This window comes from Cystoisospora suis, assembly GCF_002600585.1.
Source record: "Cystoisospora suis strain Wien I chromosome Unknown contig_1062, whole genome shotgun sequence".
NCBI classification, from domain to species: Eukaryota; Apicomplexa; class Conoidasida; order Eucoccidiorida; family Sarcocystidae; genus Cystoisospora; species Cystoisospora suis.
Window position 1 is genome coordinate 1 of NW_027153863.1, and position 16,289 is coordinate 16,289.

Sequence of the window (16,289 nt, forward strand, 5' to 3'; positions counted from 1 at the left end):
GGGGAGACAGCAAAGGCAAAGAAGGGGGAGAACAAGAGATTCAGAAAGAAGAAGAAGTCCCAGGAAAGGAGAAGCAAGGTGAAAAAGGAGCTGTTGAAGGAGTCAAGACTGAAGAAGGGAAACCTTCTCAAGAAGAAATGAATAAAGCCGCGGAAGCCTTCATTAAAAAGGAATTTGCCATCGAACGCCAATTCGTTGGGAAGGGCCCTAAGCTCTCTGCAGAGCAAACAAAGACTTTTGTCGATACACAAGGTAAATACACGATATATGGGGGAGACCAACTCCCTCTTTCATCATTATCGATCAAAGCTGTTCAGGGATATAGATATGATAGATAGATATCCATATATGTGTGTCTGTAGATTTCTACAGAGGTGTATGTGTTTCTATCTATCTAAGTATATATATCTATATATATCTATATATATGATATATATATATATGTATATATGTATGCGTGTATACACTAGTGAGGTTTTCTGTGAGAGGACACGTCCTATACTGGTGTGCTGCTATTCCTCTAAGCATCCCTAATTCAGACTCTCTACGAGGGGCGTAGACAGAGAGTGAAGAAATTGACATAGGTGTATAAAATGAAGGGCTCGGAGTGACCTGCATGCATTCACACCTTTCCTCACAGCACGGCAATCAGCACGTGCAGACATACATAAGTCCTACGATGCGTCCCTCTCTGTATATACATATATATATGTATATAGGTGGACGTCTGTCTAAACATATTTTTTTATACATGTCTGCATTTTGCCATGGGGAAGGCTCAAGGCGTAATTTCCTCGATGTACAACTGAAGACCTGTAAGAAGATCGCTCTATGTTAGTTAGGGGAATACATGTGCTCTTGTATACATCTACGTGTATATGTTTCTACATATGTGTATGCAATCAAGAATTACCGAGACAGCGTCACCTTCATATATGTATGTATATATGTATATGCGTATGAAATCTCTCCATGTATACCAGTGTGTACACCCATATCTATCTATATATATATAGTGTGTATAGATTTGTATATATACGCATGTGGATATGAGGAAAGGTGGCCTTGTTTGCTGTTGGTCTCCTCGTTCCACAATCGGTACTTGAGGTGCACATACACCCGGTTAGACCTGTAGGTGTAGGCCTTCTCTCACATCTGTACATACGTACATATATCTAGGAAAAGACACGATCGTGAAGAAAGAAGAGAAAAGGCTCTTGAGAAGAATGGATGAAGATATGTGCGGATGACTGGATCTGATGTGTATGTATACAGAGGTAGCACAGAATGTACGAAAGCTAATTGGTCTCAAGGCAGGCTCTAATCTTCATCTTGAAAATCAGAAACTCATTGAACCGGTAGGGGTGCACGAGGACCACCCTCTATCATCCTTCATTCGCTCTCTCTTCTCCTCTCTTCTTCCTTTCTTCTACACATCTCCTATACATGGGGAAATCCCTCTGTGTTTGGCTGTCTTACTCACGTATGTGCATGGCTATAAATGGCTGCTTCGAATACATACGCACACATCCGTAGAGATCGGTAGATAGATCCACACGTCACCTTGCTTTCTCTGTTTCCTGCATATCTATCTACCTATCTCTCTTTCCTCTATCTACCTATCTATCTTAATCTACCTATTCTTATTTATCTATCTATCTATCTATCAAGCCCAAGCACTACTTCCCCCATTCCTCCCCTCCTCACTTCATACCTCACATATAGCCACACATGCATGAGACTGAATTCAGACCTTGTCTTTTTCTCATCTTCCTCCGTCTCCCGCTTTCTTCTTCTTTTTCTCCTTCATTTCCATCCCTCTCTCTCCGTGGCTGTCTCAGGATTGCGATCTCTCTACGTTCGGCCCAGACTACTGCGCAGCGAAGGACAACCCAAATGCCCTTCCCCTCCTATGGTCCTTAGAGCATCGAAAGAATAATACCTACCTAGTGATCGCCCTTATTACCTTAGCCTTTGGCATTGCCGTCCAGACATGTATCCGATTACTCGAGAAGAGAATAAGCGAAGGAAAGGACGAATTCTCAAAGGAGGTCATGGAGACAGCCTTCAGGCAAATCGCTACGATTAGTATTGTCAATGTGATTCTATGGGGCACCATGCAATCCAACCTGGCCGAAGTCCTAGATGAACTTCTCTTCGGAGATGTAAGGAGTTCAGTTATCTTCCTTCTCCTTACAGTAGATGGGAATCTATACATCCCCTCTCTGCAGATCTATATGTGTGTAGGGATGCTGTTGTACATACGGGTGTACCTTTACATACATTCCAAGGTGGACCTTCATTATCTCGACATGTATATGTCTTTCTATAGGTGGACCTTCATTATCTACATGTATGTGTCTTTATATAGTAGCTATCTATAAACATATATATTTATATCTATACAGGTTCTTGTACGTAGAAAGGATGGCCCACACAATACCTGTGGAGGGTGTAGGTGTGCTTATAGCAAGGAAACACACTCGCTGTCGGTGTCGTTGCAAGTACGTCCACATATATCTATATAGAAGGCTTATATGTGTATGTAGATATATCTATATATCTACATCTGTACGTCTATGCCTTTATAGATGGCCATTGAGGGACTCGTCTTGATATGGTTAGGGGGGACATATGGAGTTTGTAGACTTCACTTACGATAAGGAGCATAACAAGGAAAACGTACGGACTTGTGTCCTTTATCTTCTTTCATGCATTCTGCGTGCGTGCTTGAGACCATACAGAGAGATACTTTGGTCTCCCCTCTGTAGGATCTCCCATTCATGTGTCGATCTAGACCCATCTCTTCAGACTATGTCTATGCTTGGATCTATGCGAGTCTCTCTCCTCTTCTCTGCGCTCCGATCTTAATATATATATTTATATGTCTCCTATCGCAGAGCACTTGTAATGAATCGCGGTAGACACAAGTGATCCGAGGGGGAGAATAAGAAGAAGGAGGAGGAGGTGTTGGGCTCATCATCTCATTCAGTTTGCCAACACTCGAGAAATATCTCTTTCTCTGTCTGTGCATGTCTTCAGGTGTTGCCGCCTTTAAGAGATAGTGATACAGTCTTAGAGAATGTCTCTCCTATGCTTGAGGTTCTCTTTGAGGGGCTCTTCTTTGTTGCTGTCATTCTTCTCGTTTGGTAAGAAAAAACTCCCTTCCTCTTATATAAGCCGATTTCTTTCCTCCTGCTTGACACTCGATACCCCTCCCTGTATATATACATAATTGTAGTCTAAATGTATGTCCGGCTGATGTATACGCTTCTATCTAAATATCTATATGACTCGCAATGCACGCATCGTCCGTAAGGCTTGCTATTTATTTATTTATTTATCTCTTTCTCCGGTCAGTTGTTGATCTGAACCGACAGACCTAGTTTCTATCTATCTGTAAATATGCATTTCTCTCTTTTGACGTCTCACTCTATGTTACTATGACCTTCTCATGCTCAGTCTCTTCCAGTCTTCTTTCACATCTTATTTCTTCTTTCTCATCCATGTGTATGTCTGTCCTGCCCTCTCGGGTGTACGTACACCTCAATCTCCCTTTGGTTACTTTTTATCTTTTACTTTTCTGAAGATGCCTTCTTTTCAATAGAAGTTTTTTCTTTTTGTTTCCTCCTTAAACCAAGTGCCATGAATTACCTTTCTGTTTCTTCTTCTTCTTCGTGTGCCCCTCCATGCGTGATGCATGCCTAGTATGTTTGTATGGTCGGGTGTATGTACATGGCCATTTCCTCTTCTTTTTCTTTCTCCTTTCCTTCAGGTATGTTCTCTTCGTGATCGTCTTCCAATGCTTAATCCGTCAGATTATCGATTGGATGAGAAAAGTTGATGAAGAAGAAGATGTCCCTCTAGTGGCACGGGCAGCTGAAGCTCAGAGCCATCGATTTCTTGGGTTTATCTTTGGTCGGAGTGCCATAGATAAAGCCAACTTCATGGCCCACAGGTATCTATCTATCTCCTTTCCTTCTATCCCCTTCTTCCTACGATATGTGCTAGGGATGGACAGTGCGACATAGCCGTATATCGTCTCTCTTTCTCTCGCAGTATATATGTGAATAGTACATATATACATATATATATATATATGGAAATATGTTGCCTGGACAGCGGAAAAAATGATGTCTGTGAATGCGCAAGTGTCTAACTAGACAGGACTAGACAAGGCTGTAGATCTTGTATACATACATGTTTATATTAATATGTATATATTAAGTCTGTAGATGGTTACATGTATGAACATGTATGTACATGTATCTATATATGTCTATGTATGTATCTATATATGTCTGTAGGTATGTATCTATGTATGTATGTATGTATGTATGTATGTATGTATGTATGTATGTCTATGTATGTATGTATGTCTATGTATGTATGTATGTCTATGTATGTATGTATGTATGTCTATATGAGTAGTGAATGAATACAATGTGTGTATAGATATGTGCGCCAGGGATATGCGCCTTTATACGGAGATCCACCCACACGCATGCAGTAACGATTCTACCAAGAAGGAGGGGCACCCAACCCCTCTCCTCCTCTACACGTACTCTAGCTGAAGTAGTAGTACTATAGCAGTAGTAGTAGTAGTGAGTAGTAACACTTATATAGGCAGGCAGTAGTAGCAGCCTAAGAGGTAGTAGTAATAGTAGTACATACACGGACAGAGGCAGCGACCACACAAGCGTGCGAGAGATTCACATTATACTCCCTGCACTAGATCAAATACATTCCTCATCATTCCTCCTGCGTCAAGAGATTCGCCGAATCATCTATATCCACAAGATTTACATACATTCGTAACGTCTCTTTGGGGGAGCTACCGCTGTCTATACACTCCGGCACCTCATATACAAGTCTCCCAAGTATACGCACCATGAATATGCATCTCTGTCTTCACACTCCTCTACTGGGGCTACTACTAGTAGTGCCAAGCAAGTGTAACTGTATGCTGAGAAAGGCTGTCTACCTTTCAGAAAAAGAATCAAAGGAGGAGACTTCACACACTCATACGCCCCGTCCAGGCTACCTGTCTACATCTTCGCCTATCACGGGAATAACCTACCTGAGTATATGAGTATGTCTAACGTCTTCCTCTACATTCATAAATAACTATATATATATAGATAGATAGAAAGAGACATACAGCTTCTCTCATTATGACTGTGGGAGCTGAAGGAAAAGGGACGTGATGTGTAGAATCGATCTCTACCTACCCGCGGTCATCTCCTTTCTTTCTATGGTTCCTGCCACCTCATACATATATATTCATACATCGGTATTCGTACACACACCCTCATTCTCTCTCTTGCGGTGCTGCATCTTTGTCAAGAAGGCCTCTCTCTCTTTTGCAACCCCAAACCCTAAAAGAATGAATGCTCGCTTACCTCTCCATTTCTGTTGATCTTCACCCTTTGGGATAGATTCACTTGTCTTCGTGGCCGTAACAGATCTCGCTTCGCCACTTTTATCCCCCCCTCTCTTTTCTTCTTCATCTGGTGACAAGCACGGATGCACAATAACGCGAGTTTCTTCTTGTTGTTTTCTTGCTTGTTCTTTTCCTCTATCTTCTGTTCCTGTCTCTCTCCCTTCCTCTCCTCTCTTGTCTCTTGAACGATCTCCTTCACTCCCGAGTGTCTCCTCCGATGATGCTCTCCTCCCCGGTGTCTCTGTCTCTTTCTCGGCAAGTCGACATCTCTTGCCATCTCTTCTCTCTTGGATTCTCTCTTCACGGAGATGAACCGACTTTCCCTGTACTTTGACTGTACGTGAGGAGGGGAGCTCAGGAGGAGAAGAAGAAACAGAAGGCGAAGACAAAGAAATTGGAGAAGACTTCTTTCTCTGTGAAGTGAGGAGTTCTTTCTCTTCTTCTCCTTCTTTCCAATTTCCTCCTGCTCCTTCACTTGTCTCTAGAATCACTACGCGTGCAGGCCTCTGGGCGTCTCTCTCTTCTTTCTCTCCCGGTTTCTCTGAAGAACGGAGAAAAGAGGTTCTTTTCCTTTCGTCAAGAGAAGATGAAGATGAACTTCCAGAAGCAAAAGATGTTGAAGATGAACTGACCCCTCTGGTAGGTGCACGAGAAGAAGAATGAGAAGAAAACGACTTCGGTTGAGAAAGAGAAGAAGAAGACGAAGAAGAAGATGAAGAAGAAGACCGGAGATGGGAGGATGACAGGGAGGGGGTGTCACGTGAAGAACCTGTATGGAGAGAAGAAAAAAAGGAAGATCAGAGAAGTTGGAATGAAAGTCACTCTCTTCGCCAAAAGACTTTGTGCGGATATGGTGGATGTGTGTCTCATTGACGATGTAAAGAGAGTCCAAAGGATCGATGGTATGAATCGATTGTTCGCAGATCCACAGAGGAGACTCGAAGCGAAACTCGACCAATCCATGCATGCAGCCTCTCTATAACGTAAACTCGACCTCTGTAAGTGACTTCACACATACAGATCTCTCTCTCTGCAGATATGTACAGATATACATACATGTCTTTACTTCACGCTCTTCAGAAGAAGCTCCGCCTATCTGCCTATACGTCTGATCAAGAGTAGGCGATGAGAAGATCAAGAGTTGAAAGAGAAGGAGGAGTCTCTAGGTACCTCTCAAAACAGATCCGAAGCAGAGAGACACACATGTATGTCTTGTCACGGTAGGGCGCAATAGCCTATCATCACACATAGAGAGATAGATATAGACAACAAGACGCAGGAAGATAGAGACGGATGTAGACTGATATATACATAGACATAGATATAGACAGATAGATAGACTGAAGATAAATAGATAGAGACATAGTTACATAGATAGATAGATAGATCAACTCAGAGACTAAAGATAGATAGATAAAGAAACCAAGACAGCTGAAAGCTAGATAGGGCAAAGCTAGCTAGCTAGCTAGATAGATGGATAGGTGGACAGGTATCTAACCTTGCCTTCCCTTGTCGTTCGGTTTTCAGACGGCCAAGTAATGTAGGTCAGCTTGACTTACGTGAAGGTATCATCGGCTTCGAATGAACAGGCCTACTAGGAGGCAGCGATCTGTTTCTTCTACTCAGACTTTCTCCTCTTCTTCTTCTGCTTTCTCCTTCTTCATATTCTCTTGCACGCGTGGATGAAGATGAGCCTGTAGTCGCTGAAGAATAGACAGGATATCGTTCTTCTCTATCTTCAAAGCGTGCACGTCGTTCTGTCTCTCCGATCATATCTCTCCGCGTCGGATTAGATCGAGAAGATGACGACAAAGAAGAAGAAGAAATGAAAGGTTTGGGTCGGAGAGGAAATAACGGTTTGGTCACTCTGATCTCCCCTTTTCTTTCTTCTCTCCCTCCGTCTCCTCCTCTATCTCTTCCACCATATCGCTGAGGTGTACATACACCTGGATGATGGCGAGATGCAGTGTATGGACGTTCTCTAGATACAGAACGATAAGAACGCACTGGACTTCTACGCATAGAACGACGATCATACATACGCCTCTTCATATCTTCACTTGTAAACTCGGGCGCCCTACTCCTTCTACTTTCATTCCTGTCATAATATCTGGCGAGCGAACTTCCCCGTAGTCTTCCTCTTCCCTCTCCCTTTCTTTCAGGAGATACAGATCGATGCCTCCTATACCAACTCGATGCTTTCGCCAGAGTATGATGAGTAGTACTGCTGCTAGCAGTAGAAGAAGAAGAAAGAGAAGAAGAAGACGAAGAAGATGAAGAAGAAAGAGTTTTAGTTACAGGCTCTTCCTTTCCCTCTCCATTTCTCTTCTCTGTAGAAGCAGTTGTCTGATGGATAATTTCTTCTAAGCTCATAGAGAGCTTCATAGTGACTGCCTGACTCGTACTTTCGTCCTCCATCTTGGCGAAAGAAGGAAAGACCTCGCCGCGCAGGGAGAAAAAGAGAAGAGAGGGAGACAAAGAACACGAAAGATAGAATGAATGATCAAAAGAATGAGGTGGGAAGAAGAAAAGAAATAACGAGACTGCTAAGAAGAAGAAGAAGCAAAAGAAGAGGAAAGACAATCGAATACAGAGGAAGGAAAGAAAGGAGATCAGAGATTTTTGACGATAGATAAGATGAAGAATGAGAAAATCGAGATATCTTCTGCTTTCTCTTTTGTATCGATTCTCTTTTGACTTAGCTAGCTTTCATCATCCAACGTAAGCATCCCGCCATGATCATGATCTACCTTTATCGATTCTTTCCCCCTTAAAAGAAGGAGAGAAGGAGTGAATCCATTCCGCTGGACTCTTTTATCTTCCTCTTCCACCATCTCCCTTCTTTCTTTCCTTCTTTGCCAAATGAGGAACAACCCTTCTTCTTTCTTTATCTCTCCTTCTCTGTCTCTCTTTCTTCTTATTCTTCTTCTCCATCGTCTTTCTCGTCTTCTTTTTCTTCTCTTCTTCTGAAAGACACACACAATACGAAAGACCATCGCAGAGAAACACGCTAGAGAAAGAAGATCATCTTCTATTTCTAATTCACAAAGAAAAGAAAAGAAAGAAAGAGGGAAGGATAGAGAAGTTACATGTCTTCTGGGACCTCGAAATCGGACTATACAAGGTATGCCTGGAGGCTGCTGTAGCGATTGAAAGATCAGATAAATACCCACGGTAAGCTCCTATCATGCATCATGCCTCTCCGGAACGGATAGAGAAGCAACCTGGTAATACACCCCTAAGTAAGAAGAAGAAGAAAAGAAACACATATATCTATCTATACGGAGAGACAGAGAGAGGAATAGTCAGAGACGAAGAAGCCTACATATTGGAATGCTTTTCTGCTGCAAAGAGTTCCTCGTCATTCAGAAGAGAGAGGAAGAAGAAGACGAAAAAGACCTTGATTCTTCTTCTTCTTGTTCTCTCCCTCCCCCCCTTTGTATTTCATTGCATTCCCTGGAGAAACAAAGTAAATGAGTTCATCATGTGGCTTTCCTTTCTATCACGATATCCTTTGACTCTAGATGTAGAGTGTATATACACTAGGACCCGAGTTAAGCTTTTTCCTTCTGTTCAAAAAGGAGGGTTCGCTAGTATAGAGAAAGAAAACGACGTCAACTTTTATGTCGACTCATCACAAGCCTCGCCCTGTGAGAGGAGAGAAAAGCAGAAGAAGGGTTGGATAGAACCTCTCAGAGAAAAGAAAAAGAGAAGAAGAACTAAAGGCCAAGAGGACGCATGCAGTAGTGAAGAGAAAAAATTATAACCTCTTCCCTATATCCATACACACACACGCAATGTACATATATGGCCATATATAGACATAAAGATACATATATACAAAGATATGTATATATCCATATCTATCTGAATTCATACATAGATATATACAGGTAGATAGAGAGATATGGATATATATATATATATATATATCTGTATAATCACGCTGTAGGAGATAGGTATGTGTGAGTGTAGAGGTGAGAAGAGAAAGCTAGCTACCTTCTCCCCCGTTTGTCTTCCTCTTCTTCTCTGTGTAGCTTTTCTCTTCTTCAAAGAAGGCGTCGATCTTTCCTATCTCCGTGAAAGGAGAAAGCAATTGAAGAGAAGGAAGAAAACGAGAAAGAGGAAAGAAAGAAGTGAGAAGAGAAGTTCCAAGCGTGTACATGAGTTGACAAAAGAAATGAAAAGAAAGAAAGAGGAAGAAGAAGAAGAAGAGAGACTAACAGACGTCACCTCCCGGCTGCATTGTCGGTAGGAAGATGAGAAGATCTGGAGCTTTTATCCCCTTTCTCTTCTTATTCTCTCTCCTTCTCTTTTCTGTTCACTCACTCTCCTCTTTCTTCTTTTGTCTTTTGCTCTCCTTTTCTTTTGAAATTTTCTCAAGAATTAGAAGGAGAGAAAGAAAGGAAAGATGTGAAGATGAACTCAGAAAGCTGTACTGAGAAGAAGAGAGGAAACGAAAAAGAAAGAAGATGAGAGAGAAAGGAAGAAAGGGAATGAAGAGAAAGAGAGTGGTTGAGAATGCTGAAAGAAAGAAAGAAAGAAAGGAAAGAAGAAAAGGAAGAAGAAGAAGTAATTGAAGAAACGAACAAGACAGCAGAAGCAATTGAGAGAGCTTTCCAAGAAGAGTTTCTCTCCCCTTTCTCTCAATGCTCTCTGTATCAGATCAAATGACTTGCTTCCCTCTTTCCTTCTTTCCCTTTTCTTCTTTTCTTCTTCTTAGCATTTGTCCCGGGAATGAGAAAGAGAGAGAAAGAGAACGAGAGATCGATCACGTAGTGAGGAGAAAGCAACGGCATCATCACACGACCGCCTCTTCCTCTCTTTCTCTCTCTCCTAAGGAGGGACTTCTGAATCACTCATTCAAACAATCCATCCACCACTGCAGCCTCAAGAAGAACACAGACAGAGAAGTCGACATGAGATAGAGGGAGATATATATAAAGAGAGATAGAGAGACAGAAAGATAGAAAGAGAGTTGGTCGTATGGGGATGCATGTGTTTGTCTCTCATCCGAGGTCCGAACTTCGATACTGATGAGCCCCACGATCGAGGAACACAACGATGTCAAACAGACAGACACACATCTACCAGAACCATCGATCTATCTTTCTTTATTTCTTTGTCTTTCTCTTTCTCTCTGTCGTTTCTCTTCGCTTCATAGGAAGCTCCTCTTCTTTTTCGTTACTTCGTCCGACCACCCTCTCTTAGTAGTAGTAGTAGTAGCAGGTAGTAGTAGTAGTGCCTTGGCTTGTTCCTTCGTGATCTTCTTCCTCTACGAAGGGCGACAAGGTACGACTCGGGGCGATCACAGTTCTTTTTCAATGTTTCTCTCGCTTTCTTCGTTTCTTTTTCTTCTTTTTGTGGAGGATGGAAATGAAGTCTAGATGACGAACGCGGGGTTGCAATGGGGAAAATGCCCGGTCGATCGCCGGGGTTTGAAATTTCTTTCTCGACCGATCTAACTCTTTCTTCTCTTCTCTCATCTCTCTTCTCTCGACCACAGAAAGTTTCTCGACAAAGCGTTCATCTTTCTCACTAGAGTTATTCTTTCTCTGTCTCTCTCCTCTCTTTCTTTCCGTTTCCAGTCCGAACTTCTAATGAGTGCACGATGGAAGGAAATTCTTCTTCTATAGATTCAGTGAGCAGAAGACATGCAACGTATAAGCGATCCAAAGAGAGATACACAAATCCAAGATAGAGAGAGATAGATAGGGCAAAGACAGCTAGATAGATGGTATATCCATCACACACATCTTTAGATAGGCTAGACGGCATCGGTTTGCATCGATTTCACAGCGGTGTCCTGGACAGTTTTGCTTCGTATATAGACACAAAGATATACATACACATGTAGATATGTATAGGCTAGAGGGCAGGCACATACACAGATGAAGGATAGATAGCTGGATAAAGCTAGATGTCCATGTGTCTACTGTGCTGCCCGCTAGCTGTTGTGACACGGTGGAGAGGGGCCTTAGGTTTCCACCCCTCGCCCGAGTGTTTGGATATGCAACAAGATCTGACTACTCTATCACTCTAAATGATCTACACAGCCGCACACCATGTGATGGAAAAGAGAAAGCTGATTTCATAGAAAGAAACATGGGTATCTTCGAGGAGGGGGGAAAGCCGAGCTTTCCTAGATGTTTGGCATCTGCGTGCAGTACCAGCAGGTGGTCCAGCTAGGTAGGAGTTGTTCTAGCATGTAGACATGGATGTATAGAATGAAGAGGGAGGGTAGGCAAGTGTTGGGAGATGGATACGTACATCTCACTGAATAGAAAGAGAAAGAGGTAGAGAACAGCTGAGAGAGAAGAATAAGAAGAAAGGTACGAGAAGAGAGAGAGGAAGCTTTGGTTTTCTTACATGAAAAGAGTTCTTCATAGGGCGAATCCTTAGTCGGATTATCATCGACAGTGAATGATAGAGATATTCGTGGATAAAGTAAGCAATAGAGTAGTCTGATAGACTAGTCGCTTCTGAAGTCTACCTTCTTTTGATTCTTCCTTCTGCTTCACACACGTCCAAAACTGCAGAACGCAGAAGAAAGAGCAATCTCCATCCCGCTCTCTTTCTTTCCTGCTTCTCATCCCTTTCTTTATAATCTCGTGTCTCTTTCTCTCTTTAATCTGTTCTGTCCTCTTCACATTGAGAAAGAAACATTGCGAGTAGAAAGAAGCAGAAATCCCTGTAGGAAAAGAAAGTTCTTTTCAGTTCTTACACACGAGTTTGTACCAATCTCTTTCCTGCTGAATAGTGCACGTCACGATGAACAATCTCCTGTAACCCTGTATTTACGAATTTCCTATGAAAACAAGGAGGATGTCTACTAACACCGAACTGAAGGAATGCTAAGACTCTCTGAAGACTTCTGTGTTTTTGTCATTTTTCTCCTGCCTTTCTTGTCAACTTTCTTTCTTCCTTAAGAATTCTCTTCCATCTAAAGACATCTCATCCAAAAAGACAGAAGTGAGACCTCACTAAATCTCCTCTCTCTTTCTTCAACCTATCTTTATCTCTGATCTACCTGCCTGTCTTTAATGGATCTACGTGCTATCTGTCTTGTCATAGTAGACGTACGAGCGTAGTCCGCGCACCCATCTATGTTCGACTGAGATGAGGCAGTGTGTTTGTGGTAGATAAAGAGTTCCATGAAGGGCAGAGTCAGCGATTTAGCGGTGTGTGAAAGTCTGGTCACAAGTGGATCTCCTTCCATTGGTTCCTAACACTTAGTGAGAGATACTCGCAGAGAAGGGCACCTTTGTGCAGGCGTTTTCGAAGGAAGGAGTTCGCAGGAAGGAAAAAGAAATGCTATGCTGTGAAAAAGAAGTGAAGGAGCTTGGACACAAAAGAGAGACTCTCGCAAACTGTAAAAAAAGGCTGTGAGCATGAAAGTGAGTCTGACGGATTCTCATCCGCCCATTCTCAGAGCAATTGAGTCTGCGTTAGAAGTTCTTAAACTTGAAAACGAAGACTATGAAGACGTTGAGATCTCTGGAAGAATCAACCAGACGACTTCATGAACAAAACGCTGGGGCCATTACTCGTTGAGATCCGCTTGTTTTCATTCCTGTTTTCGCTCCTTTCACCTGATGTCTCATCAGTGTCAAGACAACCCCCGAGCATAGCTGTTAGGTCTCCCATCCATCTTTCGTAACAGTCACTCTGACGTCAGCTAGCTGGTTCGTGACGTGACATTTGTGGCTCAGGACAGTCGCGTCTTCAAATCTCGTGAAAGATCTAGCAGCGCTTCCGCTAAAGATCTAGCAGCGCTTCCGCCGGCGTCCGCCCGTCAAGCCGTTGTTACCTAATGCACTGTTCGTCACCACGTGAAAGATTTACAAGACAGCCGAGGCCCGCGAGCAAGTTCGACCTAGCAATCTGTCTGTGGCTTGTGCGTCTTCGTTCAAGTAATGGCAGTAGCTGTCCGTCTCGGCTGATCTGACTGAGCTTTAGTATAGTCTTTTCTACTCATAGAGTTCCCGTAGATCTTTTGAGTTTGGAGTTTTATCCATGGCTATTCTGTTTTAATCCTCGTCCCTTCTTGTTTGCATTCTTTCCACAACTTCAATCAACTATCCTGTTCTGTCTCTACGACTTTGGCAGACGTGATCTTTTTTCTGTTCATCTGCAGCGGGACCACCGCCATGATGGAATCCGCCACCGTGAGCCCTCCAGGGGCCAACGGTCAACAGGTGACTTTGCTCTCCTCTCTGACAACCTTGCTTTTCTCGCTTTTTTCGAATCTGGAAATCAATCTGAATGGACGGTTATCAGGCCACGATTTGAGGTGCGAAGAGATGAAAGCGCGCATGAGATATCAAGATCTACGCGTGGAAGAGCTGATAAGACGACTAGCTGGCCATGACACGGATTTGGAAGCAATGCGAGCACAAATGAAATACCAAGAGAAACAAATCAAGGAGCTGACAAGGCGATTGGATGAGTCAGAAAGGGCGAGAAGTCCCAGAAGAAACGGAAGGACCAGGCAAGAGGTTTCACAAAATGGTATGGGTTCCTTTTCGGCTTGTGGCTCTGAAGCTTCCAAGGGAAATGGTGAAAAAGGGCACTCGGATACTGGGAAGCAAGGATCACAGTTCGCTTGGGGTTTCCTACAGGACCAACTCGAGACGTACCGAAAGGAAGTTGCCGCGTTCAGAACTTCGATTAGTGGCCGTATAGAAAGCCTGTCACAAAGGTTGACCTTCGTTGAAGGGGGGTTCAAATTGCGCGTGGAGAAGGCAGTTGATTGTGCAGGAAAACCTCGGGGTGAGGTGCCTGTCGTAGAACCGACCGTGAAGCCTGTTGGCCAGAAGGATGACACCGTACACCATGTAATCAGCCGAGGAATGCAAGAGTGGCGACAGGGCACAACTCTGCTTAGAGAAGCGATGGGATATGAGCGTCATCGACCAGCTGCTCGTGTGTATCAGAACAAAACGGAGATCCCGGGCCTCGAAAAGACAAAGGACATGAACAAAGCCGAAGAAGAACGAAAACAACGCGAAGAGATTCCGACTTACACCTATGTCTCCTACCCGAACAACCGAACTCTGCATTACCCGGACAACCAAATTCCGACCTACCCGACTAACGAGACTGCTTCGACCGTGAATAATGAGACTGCCTCCAACGCGAATAACCCGACGCCGCACTACGTGTATAAGACAACTCCGTACTACGTGTATAAGGAAACCCCGTACTACGTGTATAAGGAAACTCCTTCAACCGAGAAGGAGGAAGACACCAAAACGAAATATTGTTACTGCAAAGAAAAACATGCAAGAGAGCCCATCTCCTCTCCGTCATTTGAGAGGTTGACAGGGAATGGGGCCGCTACCCGGTTCACTACTCGTGGATATGAAGTGAAACCCCCTGGAGTCCCTATCATTTCTTCGCACGATAGAAGCCGTTCCTTGATTAGATAAAGCCTCGCCGCCTGTCCATAAGACTGTGCGAGGCTTCTGCGTTTGCCGTGTTATGTTGTGTTGATTTTCTCGTTCATCTTCAGCTTTCCTTCTGGGCTTGTCGTCAGCATCCGACGTGTTGAAGACCTCTGTCTTCAAGAGTGGCCCGTCCGGCTGAGTAAACGGCGTCATTCAGAAGAACAGGAGGGAAACAAAAAGAAGACGGAATGATCCGCAAAACGTGAGGCGGACAAGATACTCCCTCCCTGCTTTAACCGATCACATGACTTTCTCACCGCCGTGTCATGTTTTATCTTGGCCAGGTGTGACAGTCTTTTTAGACTCTTAGGCAGGAAGTCTCGTTTTTTCTCGGAGCAGCAGTGGCTGCACCTGTTCGCAGATGGATAGAGAAGCTTCGTGGTGATAATTGGTTTTATGTTGTGTGTGGATGAATGGTTATCTTTTTGAAAAGTCCGCATGGCTTTTGCTCTGTACGATAGATAGTTGTCCTGTTTTCGTCCCCGTGGAACATTGTTCCGTGGAGTCTTTGAACGACTCCTGGCCGAGCTTTCTATGGAGAAAACTTGGCTTGATGGAAGACAGTCCGAACTACTTAAAGTACTCCCCACGCTAAAAGGCGGACAATCGCCTCTAGTCCCTCTCAACCTGCCACAGGTGTCTTCGCCGTCAACTAACTACCTTGCTCTGACCGATCTGGCCACTCGAGCGTGTTAGAGGGAGATGCAGTGATCCTGATTGATCAATCGCTAGGGATGATCGAGCTCATGATAGGTGTCAGTTTTCTTCGGTCGGAGAGTTCAGATATTTATCTGCCTATCCGTTCGTCGAGGCAGAGAGACATGAGACAGAGGATCGACTCTAGATACCGGGACAGATGATACTCTTTACACCTTGCGGTTTCTTTCTGCCTTTCATTCACGTCTTTTCTCTTTATCTGTTTATCTCTCTGTCTGGGGAAAATGAGTTTGAGAGAAACAGGGAAGGAAGAAAGAGATGATTGGAGTTACCTGTGCGATCATTAAAAAGCAAGGCAGAGAAGAGAAAGTTCGCTAAAACATGACTACCTAAAGAACCTTTTCAGGCAGGTTCAGATAGCTGAATCTGTCTGCAGTTACTTTTGTATCGTAGTAAATAAGCAAGTAAGCAAGCCAGGCAGTCCTTCACGGAGACGAATGAATAAGAGCAACTTCTCGTTGATTTCTATCTCTTCTCTTCTGAATCGCCAAGAAACGATATGCTAAGACCGTTCCTCGAATTTAGACTTGAGGAGGAAGTAAAACAGTTAGGGAAAGAGTTTCCAGAAAGTCAGTTTTTCAAAAAGATGCCTGTCGGTTCACCAGATCAACGAGAACTACGGAGAGAGGGGGGGGGAAACCCCCCCCCCTTCCTCCTTCCTTTCCTCATTCTCTGTCTCA

General features: G+C 43.6%; 3 protein-coding genes across 3 annotated transcripts; 2 read left to right on the forward strand and 1 right to left on the reverse strand.

Moving 5' to 3' along the window:
- Positions 1 to 2: 2 nt before the first annotated feature.
- Positions 3 to 3,958, forward strand: CSUI_002538 (uncharacterized protein; the record flags this gene model as incomplete). Its single annotated transcript, XM_068062738.1, has 5 exons — positions 3 to 252; positions 1,276 to 1,358; positions 1,842 to 2,165; positions 3,043 to 3,149; positions 3,776 to 3,958. Coding segments are annotated over exons 1-5 (810 nt in total), but the record flags the coding sequence as incomplete, so codon positions are not given.
- Positions 3,959 to 5,283: 1,325 nt separating this feature from the next.
- CSUI_002539 (uncharacterized protein) lies at positions 5,284 to 10,367 on the reverse strand (the record flags this gene model as incomplete). Its single annotated transcript, XM_068062739.1, has 3 exons — positions 9,443 to 10,367; positions 7,003 to 8,409; positions 5,284 to 6,212 (listed from the first exon to the last, which is right to left on the reverse strand). The coding sequence occupies exons 2-3, from the start codon at positions 7,859 to 7,861 to the stop codon at positions 5,284 to 5,286; spliced, it is 1,788 nt and encodes a 595-aa protein (XP_067925285.1). The 5' UTR covers positions 7,862 to 8,409; positions 9,443 to 10,367.
- A 178-nt stretch (positions 10,368 to 10,545) lies between these two features.
- CSUI_002540 (uncharacterized protein) lies at positions 10,546 to 15,475 on the forward strand. Its single transcript, XM_068062740.1, has 3 exons — positions 10,546 to 11,084; positions 12,374 to 12,415; positions 13,581 to 15,475. The coding sequence occupies exon 3, from the start codon at positions 13,594 to 13,596 to the stop codon at positions 14,872 to 14,874; it is 1,281 nt and encodes a 426-aa protein (XP_067925286.1). The 5' UTR covers positions 10,546 to 11,084; positions 12,374 to 12,415; positions 13,581 to 13,593; the 3' UTR covers positions 14,875 to 15,475.
- Positions 15,476 to 16,289: the final 814 nt, after the last annotated feature.